The 22,235-nt window shown below is 45.1% G+C and overlaps 1 protein-coding gene and 1 long non-coding RNA gene across 7 annotated transcripts in view; both read right to left on the bottom strand.

Annotated features, from left to right (window-relative positions):
• Window positions 1-22,235, bottom strand: part of TGFA (transforming growth factor, alpha) — a 109,239-nt gene that overhangs the window by 12,008 nt on the left and 74,996 nt on the right. For 3 of the 6 annotated variants that reach the window (XM_011945228.1, XM_011945226.1, XM_011945224.1), the window contains exon 3: window positions 6,180-6,300. In XM_011945228.1, coding sequence (XP_011800618.1) covers window positions 6,180-6,300 — 121 coding nt within the window. The remainder of the gene's footprint in view (window positions 1-6,179; window positions 6,301-22,235) is intronic. The other 3 variants (XM_011945229.1, XM_011945227.1, XM_011945225.1) reach the window with 1 other exon arrangement.
• On the bottom strand, window positions 7,642-21,847 carry LOC105514083. The gene is made up of 3 exons (XR_001002125.1): window positions 21,793-21,847; window positions 8,632-8,755; window positions 7,642-7,954 (listed from the first exon to the last, which is right to left on the bottom strand). It is a non-coding gene; the product is annotated as an uncharacterized LOC105514083 (long non-coding RNA).

Here is a 22,235-nt window from a genome sequence, read left to right as displayed (position 1 = left end):
ACCCAATAAGGCTACCTTTCTGGGTTAATGCAAATTGGATTGGAAGATACCCCGGGCTAGTGATTTAGTGACAAACACAAACCTGATCAGACACAAGAGATGGGCTACTGATTGTCCTGTAGCAAGGTCTCCTCGCTGTCAGTGTGGCAAGGTGCAAATGTGCCCCCAGACAGTGCCATCTTAACGTACCAAGGGAGACAACCCCCTGGGCTGGGACACACCTTGCTGACTTTCCATGCTTTTTCTACCAGAGGAACAGTTGCCATTCATGCACGCTGGCCCCTGCAAATCAGCTCTGCTTTAAAACCACCCCAGCAGGAGCCCCAGCCCCTTAGGAAAGTCTTCATGCTAAGAATGCCTATCACGCTAGTGTAATAGCTGCAAACACTCAACTCCCAGTCCCACAGAGTGAGGGAGCCCAACATGCTTCTGAGCGAACACTTCCCCAAGGTGGGAGGCATGGGAGGCACCTGGGTAACTGCCTCATCGTTGGGACTCCAGGTCATGACCTGGAAGAGCTCCAAGAACAGTGTGTCTTAGCCCCAAGCAGCCCAGTGGGTCTCACCTACAGCTGGGACCTCCCAGATCAAAATCTCTTTGCAAGTGGGGCCAGGGCATTTTAAAGAAAGGGCCAAAAGGTAATTCTGACACAGCCAGAGTTGAGAGCCACCGTGAAGTTTTTAATAGTGAAACCAATGTTTCTCAACCTTGGCTGCCCATTGAAATTGCCTGCAGAGCTTTCAAAAATCCTGATGTCCAGGCCACACCTTTAGATCAATTAAATCAGAATCTCTAGGAGTCAGTCCTGAGCATCAAGATTTTTAAAGCTCCCAGCTGATTCTAGTGGGCAGGGGAGGGCGATCCGTTCTCTTCCTAGTTGTAATATTGGGAATACTTCTCAGCTGCTCTTTATGACGGAAAAGGAAAAAGGTTTAGTGACATGTTTAAAAAAAAAAACTTCCCAAGCTTCTACTAATATTAGACTTAATTATGCTGATTATTTTAGGCACAAGTCACAGAAGGAGTGGGAAGAGTCACCTCACCTGGCTGCAAATGAATCATCACACTTGACCCAGCTGCTGTTCTCTCCTTGGCCTCAGGTAGGCGCTAGTTCCCACCTGGCTGCACATTCCACAGGGCTATGAGGCAGTGGGTGCACTAGGACCAAGGGCACGTGTGTTGGACTCACACATTCTCAGCCTTTCAAGAACCAGATTCACCAAGTCCTACAACCTCTGTGCTCTGGGGGCTGGGTAGGAGAGGGCTGGAGTATGGTCAGCCCTACTTACACACTCCTTCCAGCAGGACCTCACAACATCCCTTGGCTGTGGTGATGGTGCCAACAGCGGCCACAATAGCAAACACTTGAGCTCATATGCTGTGCTGGGAACTGGGCTTGAATGTTCTCCGGTGCTGTCTAATAGAACTTTCCATGATCATGACAGAGTCTATAGCTGGGCAGATGAATACAGTAGCCACTAGCTACCTTGAGGTATTACATCCTTAAAATGTGGCTAGTGAGACTGAGAAACTAAATTTTAATCAATTAATTTAAGTAGTCCCACTACTTATGAGTCCAGTGGCTCTTGTCATAGGCAGCAATTGCTCTATATACATTATCATCACTGGGTCCCCATTACAATCCTATGAAGTATTAGTATCCTCATTTTGTGCACAAAGAAACAGAGGCTTAAAGGGGCCACGTCATTTGTATGGGAGACTCAGCTGGACTTTACCTCTGTCTGCCTGACCTCCAATCCGTGCCTTTAACTGCAGTGTCCTCCTGCCTGGTGTGTGACCCCCACTCTGGGAGGACCTGCACTTTCTCCAGACCTGTGGATGGGAGTGATGTCATCCTTCTTAACCCTACCCCCACCACCTGCTGATAGATCTATGTAAGGGGGCTGGAGTACCAACAAGAAAACTGCCCCAATCCTACTCTCTGGGGAGGCGCCACCTTGGTTACACAGGCAGCCGGCTATGAACTAATGGCGGTCAGGTCTCTTTGGGTGTTTAACTCTGTTCAGATTCCACTGGAATGTTCTGTGGCCAGGGCCAGGTGGAATGTTTCCCTTGGCTGACAGGAATTTGCTTTCATACTTTGCTGTGGGAAACTTGTCAGGGAGTTGGGTCACCAAGGAGCATTTGGGACAGGTGAGAAACTTCAAACTGGTTGCCAGGGGTCAACTTGTCACCTGGGAGGCTTCCTTCAACGGCTTTCCTTTGTTTGAAGGCTTCTGCAGGCAGCAGACCAATGGTGTGAGGAATCTGCCTCGGGGAAAAAGTGATGAGAGTCCTAACCTTGCATTTCTATAGCTTTACTGTCTTTGCAAATTCTCTTCCTATTAGTTTTCTGCTGTGGTCGGGAGCTAGGGGATTTATTAAAGGGAGCTGTAAAATACCATCAAGGTTCACCTGAAGCATAAATATCTAAGGCTAGTTTTCACCACCTTTGGCAGTCTGTGACTAGTTATTTGTTTAAACTTTTTTTCTTTCCCTTCATTTTATAGCGTGAGATGCCATTTTAGGTTCTCTGGAAACCTAAAGACTGTTGTTCTTATGGAAGACGGAGTTTATTAGAAAGTGCTCCGTCTGGAGACTAGAATCCTGGCTCCCTGTGGGTTTGCTTGATGAGGCCATGACAGATGGGGCCTGCCCTCAGGGTTTGCAGGTTTATTGACCAGGATGTGTGTGTCAGCTTCCCAAGGCTGGGCAAGTCACAGGAGCAAGGACAGAATGTTCTGCTTTCTCTACATGCACTCAAGTGTTTCTGGTCTAGAGGGAATTCATTAATTAGAATATTCTTTTGAGTACTGTAAATACAAAAAGGGATAAGGTGTGGTTCTGTCTTCCCAGAGCTCACAAGCCATCAGGGGGGTAAGTTGTGCTGCAGAGGGGCCTGCAGAGGACCCTGTCCCAGGGCTGAACACATGCAAGCCCCAAGGGGTCCCGTGGATGGCAAAGTGAGCCAAGTGGGCTGGTGTAAGCAGAGCAGCAGGGCAACAGGGGATCAGGGACCAATGTTCCATGTTGCTGTCGGGAATTTTGGGGAGAGGTGGAGAATGAAGGGCTGGAGAGGGCGAGCCCTATCTGGGGCGGCACACCTGAGTGAGTCCCAGCTGAGGGGCTGCGTATGGAAGTTCAGGCCCGGTGTTGCCATTCTGCTTATTCAAGAGGACCCCCACGTCTGCATGGAAATGTGAAATCTGACTTCTAAAATGCTGACAACTGATTAAAGTCACCTAAGAACAGTGTGGCTCATTATCTGTTGCCATATAAAGCATTTCTGTAGACCGAATACCATCCCTGGGCCATCAAGATCCAGAGGGGAAAATGAGGCAAAGAGGTGTAATTGCTTGCATGGCTGTGGCTCCCCCAAGATGGTCAGCTTTTCCAAATGTGAGTATGTCTCAGCTGTCTCTGTAGCCCTGCACTTGGCCCATAGGAAAAACTTGTTAAGAGTCTGTGGTCAGGGGACTGAGCTTGGGGATGACCCTGACCGTTCTTAGGAGGAGGGTTAATTTGCAGGGGGAAGATGCCTGGAAACAAAAGAGCTGAGTGGTTGGAGGTGAATTTTGCCAAGCGGAGGCACAGCACCCTCTGGGCAGCAGCTGGGAGTATGGGTTCTGGCGCTGGAATGATGGGACTGAACCCCACCTCTGCCAGTTACTAGCTCTGGGACTCTGGGCAAGTTGCTCAACTTCTCTGAACCCCAGCTTTCTCACTTATACAACAAGGGTAATAATCCCTACTTGAGAGGGGAGTTGTGAGGGATCCATGGTTACGGTAGGCAGAGTGCTGGGTACCATGCCTGCCACGAACTAAGCTTTTATTGAGCACTTACTATTATTACTAATAGTAATGTGTATGATGTGAATGTGGAGAGATGGCCAATCACCCTGATTAGCAAAGTGTAAGGGTGTGTGAATGTGATGGACAGTTATATTTCCCTTGGGCCAAGAGCAGGGCTTGGGACTGCGGGGACTGGGAGAGCAGTCACCCAACCCAGCGTTCAGGAGGCTTCCAACAGCTGAAGAGGGGACTTCTCTGCCACACAGGTGGCTGTGGCTTGACTTGCCTGGCTGCCAGCTCTTGGAAAGTTTACACCAGCCCTGATCTGGTGGGGAGGGCACCTGAGGAGAAAAACTGTGAAAAAAAAGTGAGCTTCTGACTCACTTTGGGTCAGAACTTGGTAAAGACCTGCCTTTTTCTCCAAAGAGGACTCTTTAAACTCATAGCCCAGTGCAGAAGAGGCCTGTATGCTTGATTCTGGGCCGAGCCCTGGACGTGGCTGGTGGGAGAGTACCTTCTGCCTGTTGTACAGGGAAGCTTTCTGATATCTGGGTCACGAGGGCAAACTTCCTTCAGGGCCAGTGTTTTTCCACAATGACCAGGGCACCAATGAAAACAGCCCCATCAGTCCCCCAGGGGCTCCTAGTATGTTAATTATTAATAAGAATGATAATCATGAATAATGACAGTGTCTATCATCATCATCGTGCTTTGTATTAACAGGGTGCGGAGGCCTGTCATCTGGAGGAGTTTCTTAGCCCTGCGGTGTTCCAAGGAGGAGGGTGGCCAGTGTGCCTCTCCTTCTTCCTCTCCAGGTGAGGCTCAGAGGCACCCTGCGGGGCCTGCCCAGGCTCACACAGCTGCACCTCAGGCAGAGGAAAGCCCTGCCCACACCGCCTACTGCAGCAGGCTCTCCTGGTCCCCAGGCTCCTGGGCTGATGCATCTGATGGCCTTAAGCATCATAGCTAAGAACTTGGCTTCAGGAGCCAGAGAGACTGGTTCGAGTCCAGGCCCTGCTATGTGAGCTGGGTATAGCCTCTCTTTCTTCTTCATGGAGTCAGTATGATTAAATGAGTTAGCACATGGATTGTACTTCAAACAGTACTTGACATGAAGCCAAAACCTTAATAGGTGCCAATTTTTATTAATGATGAGTATGAAATTGCTGATCCTCAACCATATTTGACCTACAAAAATGGCAATTTCATATGGATCCGTGACTCTTAACTTGGGGGGCAGTTTTGCCCTGCAGAGGACATTTGACAATGTCTGGAGATATTTTTGATTGGCACAGCCAGGGATAGTGGTGCTACTGGCATCTATTAGATAGAGGCCAGGGATACTGCCGACACCCTTCAGTATACAGGTCAGTTTCCACAACAGAACTACCCAGCTCCAAATGTCATAGTGCCAAGGTTCAATATAGGTCCCCCTAATAGTATTCTATTATAGACAGACTGATTGTTTTTAAATATGTCTTTCTGAAACTCACATGGCTTCCATTGCCTAAAGAATAAAGACAGCTTTCAACAGGCTCTGGCCTCCAATTTGTCTCTAAGCTGGTCTCCTCTCTGTCTCCCTGGTGTAGCCACGCTGATCTGCAGTAGCAGGTCCCCCAAGCACATGAGGCCTGAAACAACCTCTCTACTCTCTCCAGCTGGTCTAACCCTAACACCTGCTCTGGGAAGCTTTCTTCGAGTGACTTTCTTCCCCAATTTGGCTGACTGTGGCAATCACGGTGGCTCTGAACTAATGTGATTCCCAGCTCCCACTCCTTGAGATTCTGATTCCGTAGGTCAAAGCAGGGCTCAGTAATACTTCGAGAAGCCCCCCCAGGAGGATGATGCTTAGCTAGGTGTGGAGACTACCATGCATGTCCTGCATCTTTGTTTCTAAATTGCTCCCGGTTCTATTACCATTTATGTACACTAGCCCTTCGCCTACGCTTCTGGCTTGTTTTATGACCTGGACTGTGAAGATGCTGGAGGGCAGAGACCACATCTTAGAGACTTTGGCCACTCAAAGGTATCCATCCCAGTGTCTTGTGCTCCAGAAATTCTAAGTTATGAATTAAATTTGAATCCAAGAATTTTCAGACTTTATGGAACCCATGAGTGACCTGAGATTCTTGTTAAAAATGCAGAGCCCCAGGCTTGAACTTCCAGGGGTTCTACCTCGGTGGCTGTGGGCTGGGGGCCCTGGAACCTGGATTTTTACCCAGCTGGTTTTGAAAAAGATGTCCCTCAGTCCACTGTTCCAATCCTCTGACACATCTGGTTCCAAGGGTCTCTGGGTCTCTGGCAAGTCTTGTGGAGGTAAACGCTCTTCTAATTGGATGTCAGACTGACCCCAGCCCCAGAACTCGAGGAGAACAGGGGATACTTACACACATGCTGGCTTGTCCTCCTGCACCAAAAACCTGCAGGTTCCATGGAAGCAGAACTGAGTGTGGGAATCTGGGCAGTCATTAAAATGGGACACCACTGCTGCGGCCACGGGCGGGTCTGCTGGGGAGAGGAAAGACGCGGGGCTCAGATCCAGGAATAGCTGACATGCACACCCCACACCTCCCACCCTACCAGTCAAGAAGGCGGAGCCCCCGATGGCTGGGACTTTGGGTTGTCACCTGGGGCACCCCCTCCTCGGCTCTCACTTACTTCCTAAAGCCTAGGACAGGCCTAGAGCTCCTGTATAGCACGCTTTCCAGCTTTTCGTTTTTGTAGACAGCAAAACAATTTTCCCCCCAAACTAAGGTAATTCAAAGATAACAGAGCAATTTTACTATTTCAACCCAAGAGCTACCTAATTTCACTTTTGCAAAGTGACAGTGATTTTTTTTAGATAGCTTTCATAAGAATCTGTTTTGAAAGCAAGAGAAGAGAAAGGTACAAAAGAATATTCTGTAACCATTAAATTGATGCAGAAGCGGAAGAGTTAATGATACAAAAGTGCTTATGATATACAGTAAGTGAAGTAAAAGGGTTTCCAGTAAGGTCTGTATAGTATGATGATTCTCCTTTAAAAAAAAAACAACACAAATAGAAATTAGACCTGAAGGAGTCTGGAAAGGACATGCACGAAGATGGTAGCAGGGCTTCTCTTGGTAAGATTAGGAGTGATAAGGCTATAAAGATTACTTAAAGCCCCATTACTAGGTATATACCCAAAGGAATATAAATCATTCTATTATAAATATACACGCATGCGTATGTTCATGGCAGGCCTATTTACAATAGTAAAGACATGGAACCAACCCAAATGCCCATCAATGATAGACTGAATAAAGAAAATGTGATACATATACACCATGGAATACCATGCAGCCATAAAAAGGAATGAGATCATGTCCTTTGCAGGGACATGGATGAAACTGGAAGCCATTATCCTCAGCAAACTAACGCAGGAAGAGAAAACCAAACATTGCATGTTCTCACTTATAAGTGGGAGCTGAACAAAGAGAACACATGGACATAGGGAGGGGAACAATAACACTCACTGGGGCCTTTTGGGGGAGGGTGAGTGGGGAGAATATTAGGGGAAAGAGCTAATGTATGCTGGGCTTAATACTTAGGTGATGGATTGTTATGTGCAGCAAACCACCATGGCACACATTTACCTATGTGACGAACCTGCACATCCTGCACATGTACCCTGGAACTTAAAAAAATTAAATAATTTTAAAAAAGATGACTTAAAGCAAGAAACCCATGTGAGAGCAGCACAGTCAGTGTTGGGAAATTCTTTTCTCTTTCCCATAATGGGGAGAGAGAAAAAAGAGCAGAGTAGGGGCTGAGACGGTCCTATTCAGAGCCCGAGTACCATGACTCTCACAAGCTTGGGGTGGTCGCCAAACCTCTCAGGGTTTTCCACCCTTGGCTTTCAGATAGGAATAAAAATAGCCAGCCAATTCAGGAGCACCATCATGCACAACAGACCTGCTGACGAGGCAGCACTTTGGGCTTATTTTATTCCACTCCCATTTTGTCCAAAGTAAATTTGAGGCATGGTATGTCGCTATTTCAGGACAGCTCCATCGATACAGTCTCTGTCGCTCCTTTCAAGAGGTCCTCTTATGCTTGTATTTTGGGTATTTCAGGAGTGGGTCTTTCCCACTTAGTTTTTTTTGAGGAAAAAAAACCATGTTCCTGGAGCTCTTGCTCTCTGAGAAATGATAGAACATTTCATATCTTGGGAGATTTTAGACCATCTCTAAATATTAAACTCCTGTTGCTATCTTTCTATTCATGAGCTGCTTCTAGAAGTGTCATCATTTTAGAAATCCCATAATTCCAGGGGGGAAAAGCAGAGGCTAAAAATACAATAGAATCCTTGACATTGAAGGAGACACATTGTGTAGTGGTTAAAAGCATGGGCTTTGGAGTCAGAGACACGGGTTTGAATCCTGCCTCTGCCACCTGAAGCAGCTGGCCTCTCCTAGCCTGCCTCTGTAGTTACAAGACAGGGGTCCCCCTGCCTCCTTGGTGCCTCTGCGGTTGAATGAGGTAATGCTTGTTAAGTTCTGTACTCAAGAGATTGTCTGGTATGACACTCAGCTGTTAGCTCTCCTGTTATCACCACTGACAATCCCAAGATATGAATGAATATCCACATGTGGTAAAACCACTACAGTATGTAATCCCCCCATACATTCAGTGAGGTGTAACTAAAAGTCCAAGTGTCTCCTTTAGCCCTTAATGACAGTTATTGTCTTTCACACATGAGGACAAGCAGAGAAGCCCAAAGCCAGGTGGAGATATCGACTGGGGGCTGCCGGACCCTCCTCTGAGCAGGAGTCTGCAGGACTGCTGGGTCCAGTTGCCTGGGCTGGTTACAGTCACCTGCATGTGCTTGGCCTGAGTGGTTGAGGAACAGGCCCAGTCACTGGCTAACAGTAGACGCTGGATGTTGAATTAAGACAGGAAGGGTCTGCTGTAGTTTGCATAACTGGCTTCTCTGTGCTCACTGAATGTGTCAAGGAGCAAACACAGAGAGATGAAGGGGTTAGACCCTAGAGGCCAATGCAGGCTGGCAAGGCAGCAAAGCTTCATCTATACTTACAGCCACTTCCCATCGCTCACATTACCACCTGAGCTCCGCCTCCTGTCAGTTTAGCAGAGACATTAGATCCTCATAGGAGCAGGAAACCTATTGTGAACGGTGCATGTGAGGGATCTAGGCTGTGTGCTTCTTATGAGAATCGAATACCTGATGATCTGTCACTGTCTCCCATCACCCCCAAATGGGACTGTCTAGTTGTAGAGAAACAAGCCCAGGGCTCCTCCTGATTCTACATTATGGTGAGTTGTATAATTATTTCATTAAATATCATAATGTAATAATAATAGAAATAAAGTACACAATAAATGTAACATGCTAGAATCATCCTGAAACCAGCACCCCTCCCAAGTCTGTGGAAAAATCGTGTTCCATGCAACTGGTCCCTGGTGCCAAAAATGTTGGGGACTGCTGGGCTAGTGGATCTCATTTGATGTACATGTTCAAAAGGGCTTTTGACAGGCTCCACAAAAGGCCGTTTAAACCACCACCTCCAAGCGGCTAGAGGAAATCCCTTGTCAGGGCTTTGAGCTGGGTTCCTCCAAGTGTGATCTGCGGACAGACAGCTTCACATTTCCCTGAGTCTGTCTGCCACCCCTACCCAGCCCACACCTTCTGAATCAGGATCTCTGGGGTGGGGCCCAGAAATCTGTGGGACAAGCTTGCCAGGTGATTTTTTAAAGTCAGGCCTATTGAAATAGAATTGCTATACTGTAACGTTTGCCCTGCAGGTGATTTATTTATTTATTTTTGAGACAGGGTCTCACTTTGTCATCCAGGTTGGAGTGCAGTGGCACGTTCATGGCTCACTGCAGCCTTGACCTCCTAAGCTCAAGCAATCCTCCCACCTCAGCCTCCGGCGTAGCTGGGATTAACAGGTACATGCCACTGCACCCAGCTAATTTTTGTATCTTAGTAGAGACGGAGTGTCACCACATTGCCCAGGCTGGTCTCGAAATCCTGGGCCCAGGTGATCCGCCTGCCTCGGCCTCCCAGAGTGCTGAGATTATAGGTGTGGGCCGCCACGTCTGGCCCCCTGCAGGTGATTCTGATGCACACTAATGTTTGAGATGCAGGCTCGCGTTACACAGAAGCAAAGGATAAATGGGCTCTTGGAAAAGTAGGAAGGCCAGGGTCCTTTTTGGAGTTGATTATCTTCCAGCTCTTCAAACTCCTGTGTGATTCTAAAGCCTTAAATCTGCTCAGGTTCTTCGTGGTAAAGTATTAGGTCAGTAGAAATACACCCAAAGACAGAGAAAACTTGGAATCTGTTGTGGAACACTCTTCTCCAAAACTGATGGGCGAATGGTGGACTCTGCTGTGGTCTCATTTAACCCCTATTGATGGATATCTTTGCCTCTTCTTATAAATGACATGAGGAGGTGTTATAAAAACAGGTACCATAAAAAAGCAATAACGAGAAAGAAGTGAGTGTGGGAGAGAGAGAGAGAAGGAGAGAGATGGGGACAGGGATATAAAAGGGAAGAAGGAGGGAAGGAGACAGGAAGGCAGACAGAGTAGAGAGACATGGGGGGTGGGTTATGAGAGCGATGAGAGAGAAAAGGAAGAGAAGGAGAAGAGGGGAGAGAGGGAAACAGGAAGAAACAGACAAGCAGGCAGTGAGAGAGGGAAGGAGAGATTGGGACAAAGGAAAGTAAAGGTAAGGAGTAGCAATGAGCAAAACAGGCACCAGGTTAACACACAAAGATGGATATAAGAAAATCACACGCACGTGCCGAAAGTGAGGGACAAGTCTAACTCTATGCCTCCTGGCAGTCTTAGCAAGGATGTATAAGGTTCATTAGATAGGAATATAGATACCTGTTCTGCACAAGCTGGACAGGCTCAGCTTTCCCTAAGTCTATGGTTGGAGAGCAATGGTCGGAGAGCAACTTCTCTTCTTCTGTGGGTGTTTTTGAAGGGGGCTTCATGTGCTGTGGTGGATGACATCCTGAACAATTTCCCAAAGAAGCATCTGCCAGCGTAAACCATCAGTTCCTTCACTTCACACAGCTCACTAGGAAGCCACAAGAGTCCAAGCTGTGAAGAAACTCCATGCAACAGTGACAGTGATGGCAGATGACACGTGGTGGTCTCGCTCTGTGTATTCAGAGACCAGAGTGGAAACAAGCCTGAGGCTTAGAGTGCAAACTCCTGGTCCTCCGTAATTCCACCTGTCTGCCTCAGCCCAAAGGTCAGAGAGGATGAAGGGAGCTTGATGCTAGTGGACTATCATTAAAAGGTTGTTTATTTTAAAAAAAACAAAACCCTTTACCTAACTACAACCATGATACATTCACTCTTGAAAGTTTTTCAAAAGTTTCAAAACATTTTCTCATTACAAAAGTGATACATTTTAGGGAATTAAAATACATCAATATATAATAAATACCATATTAGAGAATAAAACCCATCCGTAATCCACCATGTAGAGAGAACCATGTAAGTACACGCTGCACACGTGTTCACGCACCTAAGCTCACTCTTTCTATTCTCTTATGTGCATTCTCCCCCCGCCGCCCTGCCCCCCCATATAACCAAACATCTTAAAAACAAGCATTTAATTCAAGTTCGAGGCTCTTTGCACAGGGTGCTGTCCTGCCCCCGCCACCCAGAGGAGTTCAATGTTCACCATGTGCAGGACGGGTTCCGCTTCCACCAGCATATTCGGCAGCTTTGGAGCTCATCACAGGTTTTCTAATAGGGGATGTGATTCAAACTTGAGACATAAGTGGACAGGGAGGAGTGTGTCAAACCACAGTCCCAAGGGCAAGCCACACTGTGGCCACTCTGCTCTTCCTGTGCACCCTTCGGGTGAGCCAGCTGCAGGAGGGCAGCACTGGGGCTTGTGTGTCCCTAGGGTGCCTTGTGAGCTGATGTGCTTTACTAAAACCACCTGCAACAAGTGAGGGTGAGTCACTGTTCCCATCTGGCGGCCTTTAAAGGTGTTTGTCTTAGATCCTCCCAGGCTCAGCAAAGAACACCCCCAATACCGCAGCAGGGTCGGCCCAGGCAGACAAGGCTATTCCTATGGAAGACACTTTGGTGAGGGTGGGGGAGGGCAGGGACGGGGGTGTCACTTACTGAGTGCTGGCTAAGTGCCAGGGGCTTTCCTTACATCATTCCCCAAGTCGAGGCAGGGTAGGCGGCCTGCTTTAACCTAAATAGTCTCCATTTTTTAGATAAGAAAACTAAACTGAAGCTTAGATAACCTTGTCAATGGGTAACGGTTTGCTCAGTAACTTAGAGCACAATCTCCTCCTTGGGGGGCAAAACTGCCTCTAGTTATTTTATAAAAATGAGCATTACAAGGAAACTCCCAAATTCCTTGTATCTTTCCTAAGCATGATTCTCTCAGCCCCTCTCTCAGTCTCTGAGTCTGCCTCTTTCTTTCCTTCCTGCTTTTCTCTCTCTTCCTATTTTTTTCTCTACCTCCCTTCACTCTCCCTTTCCCACTCTATTTTTTTTTTTTCTGAAAATTCATGAAAATAGTGAGTGAGGGAAGGAAAGGCCTAGAGACTTAAAATTCAAAAAAAAGAATCACTTAGAAAAGGAAGGTGGCAAAGGCCAGCAGGGAATGTCCAAAGAAAGTCTCCTCAAGATGTGCCAGCTGAGGGCAGAGAAGGACTGGCACTGGCCCCCAGGACTCTGGCGCATCTCCTCCAGACACTAAGTCTGAGTAGCACTCAGGGCTGATGATAGGAAAAGCAAATGTTCCAGTTTTCAGAACAGACCTCATATCGAGCCCACCAGCAGCTGGAGTTTCAAAGCCACTCAGTTCCTGTTGCCATGAAATTTATGAGAGGCCCCTCCTGCATGTTAACCAAACGCACATCTTGCAGACACCACTGCTCTCCGGGGAAGCTGTGAAAGCTTTGCCCAGAGACCACAGACCCACTAATAGGGCCTGGAGCCCAACCCCACTTACAGGAAGAGGGTCTGGAATAGCAATTGAGGGGCAGGGAAATCCCCCATCCAATTCACAGGAGGGGTCTCCGTAGTTCAGAGGAGCCAGGGAGACAGCCATCTGGACAGCTCCTTCCAACAGCCCTGCTCCCGTGGGAGCAGCGTCCACACCACTGAGCACAATCACCCCCTTTAAAAGCAGCCCTAATTGGACTTCATGCTGTGCTGGTCAGTGGGAGCCGGCTGAGCCCGTGGCTCTTAACTCTCTTCCCCAGATGTCAAAAGTTGTGAACACGTTTGCCCATTGCAGAACTTACATCATTTATAGCCATTTCATAACTTCCTCAAATATCATAGCTAACTTTCTAACAATTTAATCATGACGTCTGGCTTTTTAGTAGGAACTTTCAGCCAAAGTTTCTGACCTGGGACTAAATATTTTGTCTTCAGATACTACAATGGCAAAGTCAACTAATCCTTTTTGGATGTCTAGAAGAAAAGGCAGTAGATTAATTTAGTAAAGATGGGAGTCAGCAGTAGCTACTGGGGAAGCTGAGGGGGTATAAATCTGATACTCCCAGGTATCAAGGCTTCCATTCCACCCCAAGGCCAGGCTGGAGTCACCCAAGACTCTGGACCAGCTCTGGCATGGGAGGCTAGCTTCAGGGCAGCAGCGGGCCCAGTTTACAAGGGTGGAACTCCAAGCTCGGGAGGCGATGCGTGAACCTGCAAAGGCAGCTATGGAGTGAAGGAGAGGCTGGTGCGGAGGCTTACACTCCGGTGGCAGAACTGCTAAGCCAGAGCTTAGAGAAGTAAATGGTCTAGAACCCAGTGCCTGTCCAGAGAGACTTGGTGAGCAGGGGCCCTGCTCCCCTGGGCATGTGGGTAGGGGGAGGTGAGAATGATTCTTACTTTTGTGAATGATCCCGAAGAGGAAGAGCACTGTCAACATCTGGTGTGGCAATGCCACTGACCTTTGCAGAGGGAGCAATGCCCCATCGAGGAAACTGATTGATACGGGCATTTCCTGGGGCGGTGTGTGCGGGCAGAAGAACAAGAGAGTTTTCAAATGAGCGGGGATGTCAGCAGGGTTACGGAAAAGGAATCCCCGTCACATTAACAGTAGGAAATTGATCTCAAATGTTACCAACTGATGAGCGGAATTCAATTTTGCTGTCTTAGAGAGGGGAGTGTGGGATGGTGGAGATGAGATAAATATAATTATGCAACTCATTCATTATTAAACCCAAGAACACTGAATATCTTTTAAATGATGGATATAAAACCATTTGAAAACAGAGTTTAGCTTTGCAGTACCATCGTTTAAGAGAGAAGGGGCCTTCATTGTAGTTAAGCAGTGAAAGAGAGAAAGGTAACTACAGTGCTACAGTTCTCTCGCTGTTCCACTTATTCAGCTGGGTGGGGTGCGGCAGGGCCATTTTTGTCTCTACCATCCCCCAACCCCAGATTCTTAATTTACTGAGAGAATTTCTATGCTTAAAAGAGAACATATTTTTCCTATAACATAATCCCTGGAAAATCTACTAGCTCTTCAGTGATCTTTTCCAATATTGAAGAAATTTGACTCTATTTGCATTTTAACTTTCCCTGATCATACACTGACTTTAGATCCTACCCACCCCTCCATCCCCACTGAAGAGCAGGGACTCCATATTATCTCACTAAACGTCAAAACCACCCCGTGGGGTTAGCATTATTGGTCTCTATTTTTAAGATAAGAAAACAAAACTGAAGCTTAGATAACCCTATCAATGGACATGTACCTGGAATGTAGTAGAACTGAAATTTGATCCCAGTTTTCTCTGATATTGAGAGACTGAAGAGCTATAGAAAATTAGGATGCTATTCAAGTCCAGAAAGACAAATGCTGAGAAGGCACATGATCCCAACCCACAGATCACACTGCAGTGAGGAAGGGGAACACTTCACTTGTGAACATCTTCTAGTAATCAGAAAGGGGCACTTTCTGGAGAAACAAGAGGAAGTATTACTTTATTTGGGGGAGGAGTGGGGAACTATACATATGGAACTTATTATTCACACAAGGGAGCAGTGGTTGAAAATACAGATGCAAAAGAGATTTCTGCATGTCCAGGGATGATGGTTAATTGAGGAGCTGCTGGAAGTAGGGTGGTGGCTGGAACATGAGATGCTCTCAGGCCTTCCACTAAGGGCAGGAACCTCTGGGCTACACAGTGCTCTTATCCAGGAGCTCAGAGCAGGCCTAAGATGGACTTCTGAATTGCTTTTGCAGCTTCAAACAAGATGCTGTAGGGGAAACCTAAGGGAATATCTGAGCCATTTTAATTCCCTCTGACCATTTCTCCCTTTGGGAAAAACCCAAGGGGCATCAGATGTGATGGAACCAAATTCAAACAAAGATATTGGTAAAGAAGCAGACAATTTAGTTTCTACTTTCCTACAAAGATACTGGTTATTGATAACTCAGCAGCCGTGTGTGTGTGTGTGTGTGTGTGTGTGTGTGTATGTGTGTACTGGGAGAACAGATACAGTCAGAGAAGCCCAGTGGGGTTCATCACACTTACTTTGAAGGCAAAAGCGGAGTTTGCATCATTTTGGTACCTTTTTCTTTTCCAACAGGGAGAAAAAAATCAGATAACATGAACACAGAAATATTTTGCCAATTTCAATTCCATCTAAAGTACCTGGTCTTAGAGTTTTTAACCCAATGTAGAATTTTCTGAGGTTGGACTGCAATGATGATGATGATGATGATATTATTAGTAGCAGCTACTATTAGATTGTTCACTTACTGCAAGTGCTATGCCCAGCATTTTATAGAGAGAATTCTATTTAATTCCCACAAAAATCTTGCAAGGGCATCCTCACTATCTCATCTTACCGATGAGGAAAGTGGAGCTCAGGGGGTTTAAGGCTGTTCAATGCTGCGAAGTCAGCAAATGGCAGAGCTGAAACCACAACTCATGGTTGGTTTCCTCTAAAGCTCTCGCCCTTTCTAATACAGCACACTGTCACTTCAGAGGGCGTGTGTGTGTGTGTGAGAGAGTTGAGAGTTAAGAAGTCCTTGTGGGCATCTTCCACACACTCAAGATGACTCTCCTTTGGAAAATAAACAAATCAGGAATTAACAGGAAAATTTAGGGGTATTTTGGAATTAAAAGGGCTAAGAGTCCCAAGGCAAAGGGCTTTAATTAGCAAATAGGCTCTGGGAAATGAAAATAAAACCTCAATGGAATCATGTTAAGTGAGGGCTAAAACCAGAGATTGTATCCATCTAAAGATGCACGACACACATATTTCAACTTGGCCTCTTACCTGTACCCCAGCTCCCTCTGGGTACATCACTACCTCCCCCAAAAGGCACAAGGAGGAGAGAGGCAGGTGTGAGACTCCACAAGCAGCTTGCCAATCACCATTCTACATTCATTACGGATTAAAATGCAATGGAAACAGACGGGAAATGTTCTGGACAAAGATCACACTATCTCCCACTAAGCTCCTCTTCCTCCTCATGACCCCGTTCTCCAGCTCCCAGGTGGCTTCTTCTATCCCTACCTTGGTCTTAGTAATTTTAAGAAAAAAAAGAAAATTACAGGTCATGATTTTGATTTGAGGACTGGAAGCTAAGCCTCCCCCTTTTCTTTTAATATGTGATAATTTGATTTCACCGAGACAAATCATTTCCTTCTTTCATATCTTCAAACCAGAAAGCCCCTTATTGTAATTACATCCTCTTGGTGTCAACCAGCATTTGAAAAATACTTTACTTCCAGGTTCCATTCACAAAGTAAACAAGGAGGTCTATGTTTGGCTCTCATCAGCTGGCTTTGAATGAGAATGTGAATGGCTCTGGGAACTGGAGCCCAGTCCTGCTGGATGGGGAATTCTGTTCTGGCTTTGTTGGAGGAACAGCCCCGTTAGAGCCCAGGGCTACCAGCCTTTGCAGTCTTTGTGTGCCTCTATTCTCCTTGTAAGTATCAAAATTGTTAGGTAAAGTGGTTGGCAGGAAACTCTCAATCCACCCTTAGGAAAAAATGCTTCCTCTTGTTGAGTCTTTGAACCATAATCCCTTTAAACCCTCTACACTGAGCACATATAAGCACTATTGGGATGATTGTTTTTCTAGAACATTTTATGTCCTCAGAACTTTTGACAGGTGCCTTTTTCATCTGTAGTTTGCAGATGCAGTGTGGGTGGAAGAAGGATACTCCTCATTTTAAGTGAGAAAACTGAAGAATACAGAGATAAATTTAAGGCAAAGCTCAACAGTCTTAAAAACATAGAAGTGAATTTGTAGTTGGGACTATGTCCCATGACAAAAATGTGATCTCTTTCCTATTCCGAGTTTTGTACAGATGATTTTGGTTGTCCTTAGATAAAAGCCCTTCAATCAAGATTATATTCAAGAGGAAAGAAGCTGAGATGTAAGAGAGTGGTCGAATTATGCACAATTACTTTCTTTTATAAATTTTCAAATTTCATGAAGTGAGCATTTTAGAGTTTGAACACAACCATTTAAAATTAAAACCCCACAACATTATAAACACAGTTAAAGCTTAACCAACTTTTATTTTTAGTGTTTTATTCACAGACAGAATTGTAGTGTTATAGAAGACTGGCCTTCAGGAATCTAGACTTAGTCTGTGCAAGAAAAATCATATTACTGTCTCACGTTTTATCAGTAAAAAGGAATAAGGAGGAAGGAGACAAAATAATCATGTAGAGAAGACAGAAGATGCTCAGAAGAAAGATATTTGGTAAGAGATGACCTCAGGCTTGGTCTCTGTGGACAGAAACCTCACACACTCCCACCGTAAACAACAACAAAACCCCAAAAGAGTACAGCCTATTTGATCCATTCCATTTCCAACCACTATACTTATGTAACTTTTTTTCTTTTAATTGAAAGAGTTCAGCTGGGAAACTTCTCTCTTAAGGGGGCAGGAAATATGCAAAAGATAAAGTGTGGGCCAGAGACTCCCAGGATTTCCCCTAAATCTAGAGTCCTTTTTCTCCTCAGAATACAGACTACATTTCCCAGCCTCCCTTGCAGTTAGGTGTGACCATGTGACCAGGATATGGCCAATGGATCTGAGCAGAGGTAACATGCTCCACTTCCAGGCTTGGTCCATAAGAACCTTCCTGTGTGATCTCCCTTTGTCTTTTCCCAGTTGCTGTCTGAATAGAGAGGCTCCCGCAGGACATGGAGGAGGGAGGAGCCACAGGATGGAAGGAGCCTGGGTCCTTGAATAAATACATGGAAAGAAGTCTGCAGGGCCAGGAAAACCTGCAGAGCCTTTGACATGAGCAGGAAATAAACAACATTCAGGGTTTATCTGTTACAGCAGGAGTGTTACTCTAATGCCAAGCGTTAAGTCTGAACAGTGTTCGGGGATTGGTTAGAGAATTTCTGATGTGGGACAAATCCTCACAATAAATCATATCATTTTTCTCTCTTTCTCCCACTGTCTCTTCTGGGAGCCTCACCCAAACACCAACATGCCCTGCACTTACAATCTGAAGTCAATCTGGCCCTGACTGGGAGGCTCGACCTTGAAACCCTGGTCCCCAGCTTAAGGTCTGTTCTGTCCGTTCTCCATCCTGGAAGGATCAGGTTGACCTTCAAAAACCTCTCCAGGGGTAGTAACAGTCTTTTGGGGTGAGAAGTGAGATCAGATGTGAATTGAACAAAGTGTGGATGGGGCAAAGGCTGCTTCTGCAACTCTATAAAACAAAATATAAAGTGGTGCAGCCACAATTGACAGCAGGCAGGGCACAGCTGTTTTGATGGAAATGATATACAGCTAATGTAAATTTACTGCATTCTCAAAACCCTCTGGGCAGAAATTGCCAAGGCGGGACAGCATGGAAACTACTATAATATCAATCTTCTTGACATAGAAGATGGGTGCTCTACAGTTCTCCAAATGGCCATGATCATGTATCTCACCAGCTGCAAAATCTTAAATCATTACCACTGGAAAAATAAAGCACGACCATCTTAGCCCAGAATATCCTGATCATATCTTATTATAACTGGGAACTTCTCATCCATTCATTCTTTAGTTTTACTGGTAATGTGTTACACATCAAATAACATTTTATAACAGCCCCCACAAGGGATTTTATAATTTGTTATTTAAAAAGTTACACATCTTCATTGTATAATTTTTGTAAATACAAATATCCTAAGCAAACGACTTGCCATCTTATCACTGAGAAGAAATAACCTGTGTTTAGAAAACATTTTACAAATATTTATTATTTTTAGTAGGTTGCCTTTTTTGTCTTTTATATAAAAGATCATGTTTCTTTGACTTCTTTCCTCTTTTGTGGTGATTTAGAATATAAATACCCTTTTTATTGTTTAAATTTTTAAAAAATTTATTTTATTTTCTCAATTATCAATGTTAAAAATGAAATCTGATGTGTCATTAGATTAAAAAAATTAGCATACTTACTTCCTCCTTCTTTTTCTTCCCAGTTACCAGTTTTTATTTCTGTCATCTGATTTCATATCCTCATTATTTTATATATCAGTTCTATTTCAATAATTTTGACATCTGTACTAGTATAACTAAACTGACAACAGTTGCTTGAACATATTATCACTGGCTTTGAAAAAATTATATCCTCCCCACTTGGGGGTTTTTAATCTTGATATAGCTGTTATCTAGCTGAAGAGGCTCTTTGGACATTTTTTCCAGGAAGGGCATGTGAGAGGTATATCCATGTAATGAAATATTATATGTCTGAGAACATCTGTGTTTCATTCATGTACATGGCTTTGCATATGAATAACAACTTGGGTCATGAGCTTTGGACCCCATAGGCCTCCCACCACTGACTTCTGACTTGTAGTTGACAAAAAAACCTGAAGCTAGATTTACTATATTCCTTTGTAACCTGTTTTTATTTTCACCTCAGTGCTTATAAGACCTTTTCTTTGCAATGAGAACTGGTTAAATTACCCTGAAGTTAATGCTTTCAATCTTAAGGACAAGTCTTTTTCAGCTTAAGAAAGCTCTCTTTAATGATCTTTGATGATTGTGTCAGCCTTGGTTTTCTTTTTTCCTTTTGGAATTATCTGTATATTGGATCACCTGGGTCTTTTTCCCTTTTTTTCTCATTATTTTTGTTTTTGAGTCCTGAGTTCTGGGAGAAATTTCCCAGCCATTTAAACAAATTACTGACTTTACTGTGATGTCTAATCTTCTGCTCATTAGTGTACTATGGATTTAAAATTGGTCACCATATTCTGTCATCTCTTTGCAGCTGTTTCTTACTTGTTTCATAGATGCAATGTCAGCTTCAGTTTTGAAGTCATAAATTAGATTATTCAATAGCTTTACTCATTTCTTAGGAATAGAGCCATTTGTTGATATTCCTCAAAAAATCTTCTCATATGATAAAATCCTTTCTTGTGGCCAGCGATTTCTTGCATCATCATCTTTACAGAGAAAGATCTGCTTTCGTGTAGCACGATGGGGAGTTACGGTGGGCTCCATCAGAGACAATGGCACTATTCAATATTTTGGGCCCAGATAAAGACAGAAAACGGGAAGTTTAATTGTAATGCCTTCAAATATCTAAGAAACCTATTTGGTAGAAGCAGGAGACAACAGGCACACACCAAAGAGTTTTCTCTTTTCCCCTGTGGTTTCCAGACATTCATGCCTTACCAGTAGTGAGAGCTGACCGAGTTTGTCACTTAGTGTGGCCTTGACTGTGTCCTTTCTTGAGGCACTGATAGGATCCAGTGGCCTGCCCTCACCTTCATACCTTGGCCTTCCAAGGTTGGGCTGTTTGGGTGATTCTGCTCCTGGCAATCCTGTCTTCCAGAGCAGTGGTTGTTGGACTAGGGTAGGAGGGCTGCCACCTGCACTGGCAGAAAGTCTTCAGAGCTTCCAGTACTGATATACATTTAGAAACAGTTTCATATTTCCCTGATCATTTCAGGATCAGGCTAAGGGAGGAGTAAACATGGTATGCTCTAGTGTTAATGTCCCTGGAAACCCTTTGCTTATGGATGTTTTCTACATTATATGCCCACACGGTGACCAATATAGCAGTGCCTTGCCACCCCCACCAACCACTTAAAAAGTTTCCCCAGGAGTCTATTTTAAAAATGAGTGCATTCTCAGTTCTCTCTATGGGAATCCCCAGCAAAGCATCAGCTAGTATTTTTGCATACTCAAAGAGTAGACCGATTTCCATTGATGGATATCTGAGCCTTCCCTGGACAATATCTCCCAGAGCTGCAACCCCCTCCCTCTCTCCAAGGTGTGCCAGGATTCCCCATGAGGAAAACTCAATGCCAACATTCCTGCCTCTTGCATGATCTAAAGGCTCTGCCTCATAAAAAAGTTGGGAATTCCTGGTTTAAATCCCCTGGGCTAAGTGTAAACCAAACAACTTGGAGCTCTGCTCTTAAAAGGAGAAATGTTAAGGGATTCCAGAAACACCAGGGTCATTTTACCTCTTAATAGTTTCTCCAAGCCATACTGGTTCAGAAGCAAAGACCTCATAGTTCCATGAAAAATTTGTTTTTCCTCAAAAGTAAAAGAAATGAAGCCCTAAGGGTCTCCTTTCACAAAATTCTCCCCCAATCCAGAAGTGAAATATCAAAGAGTCAGAGGTACTCACAGCTATCTTTCTACCCAGTCAGGGTTCTGCATATGGTGTCCCTGGGAGAGGACACCCAACCTGTGCTCTACTCTTCCAGTACTCAGGGGCTCAGTCTCTAAGGCAGTACTAAGTACTACTGCCCCAAATAGAATGAGTTGCCTTAGTACTGGCATTCTGTTTGGGCAGATCATTGCTAGGAGGTTCTTCCTTAAACCACACTAACATCTGCCTCCCAGAAACCTCTGTGTATTGTTTTGAATTCCATCCTTGGAAGCCACACAGAATGTCTCCCTCTTCTATACAGCAGTCCTTTCCATTTCTATAGTCAGCCACCAAACCTCTGGGTCTTTGTGGTCCTAAACTCCCCTTGACATCCAGCCTCCAAGATAGCTCCCAATGATCCCTACCTCCTGGTATCCACAGCCTTGTGAAATGCTCTCCCATACTGTCTCAGGGTTGGTCTGTGTGACCAATAGAATATGAATGGGATGTGACTTCAGAGACTAGGTCATAAGAAGCACTGTATCTTCTGCCTTGTGCTCACTCTCTCTCTCTCTCTTGGATTGGTCACTCTGGGGGAAGCTAGTCGCTAAGTCATCAGGACACACAATGGAGAGGTCCATATGGAAAGACAGAGGCCTCCTACCAACAGCTTCTAAGTGAGCCATTCTTCAGCCCCACTCAAGCCTTCAGATGACAGTGCACCCCAGTTGCCATCTTGGCAGCAACCACAATGAGAGACCCTGACCCAGAACCTCCCAGCAAAGCCACTTCTGAATTCCTCTCAGACTCCATGTGGGAAAATAAATGTTTATTGATTTAAGCTGCTGAATTTTAATTTATCATATAG

This window comes from Colobus angolensis, unplaced genomic scaffold (genome assembly GCF_000951035.1).
Source record: "Colobus angolensis palliatus isolate OR3802 unplaced genomic scaffold, Cang.pa_1.0 Scaffold24, whole genome shotgun sequence".
Taxonomy (NCBI): domain Eukaryota; kingdom Metazoa; phylum Chordata; class Mammalia; order Primates; family Cercopithecidae; genus Colobus; species Colobus angolensis.
The sequence above is the reverse complement of the archived record's forward strand: the minus strand, read 5'-3'. Positions and strand labels throughout refer to the sequence as shown.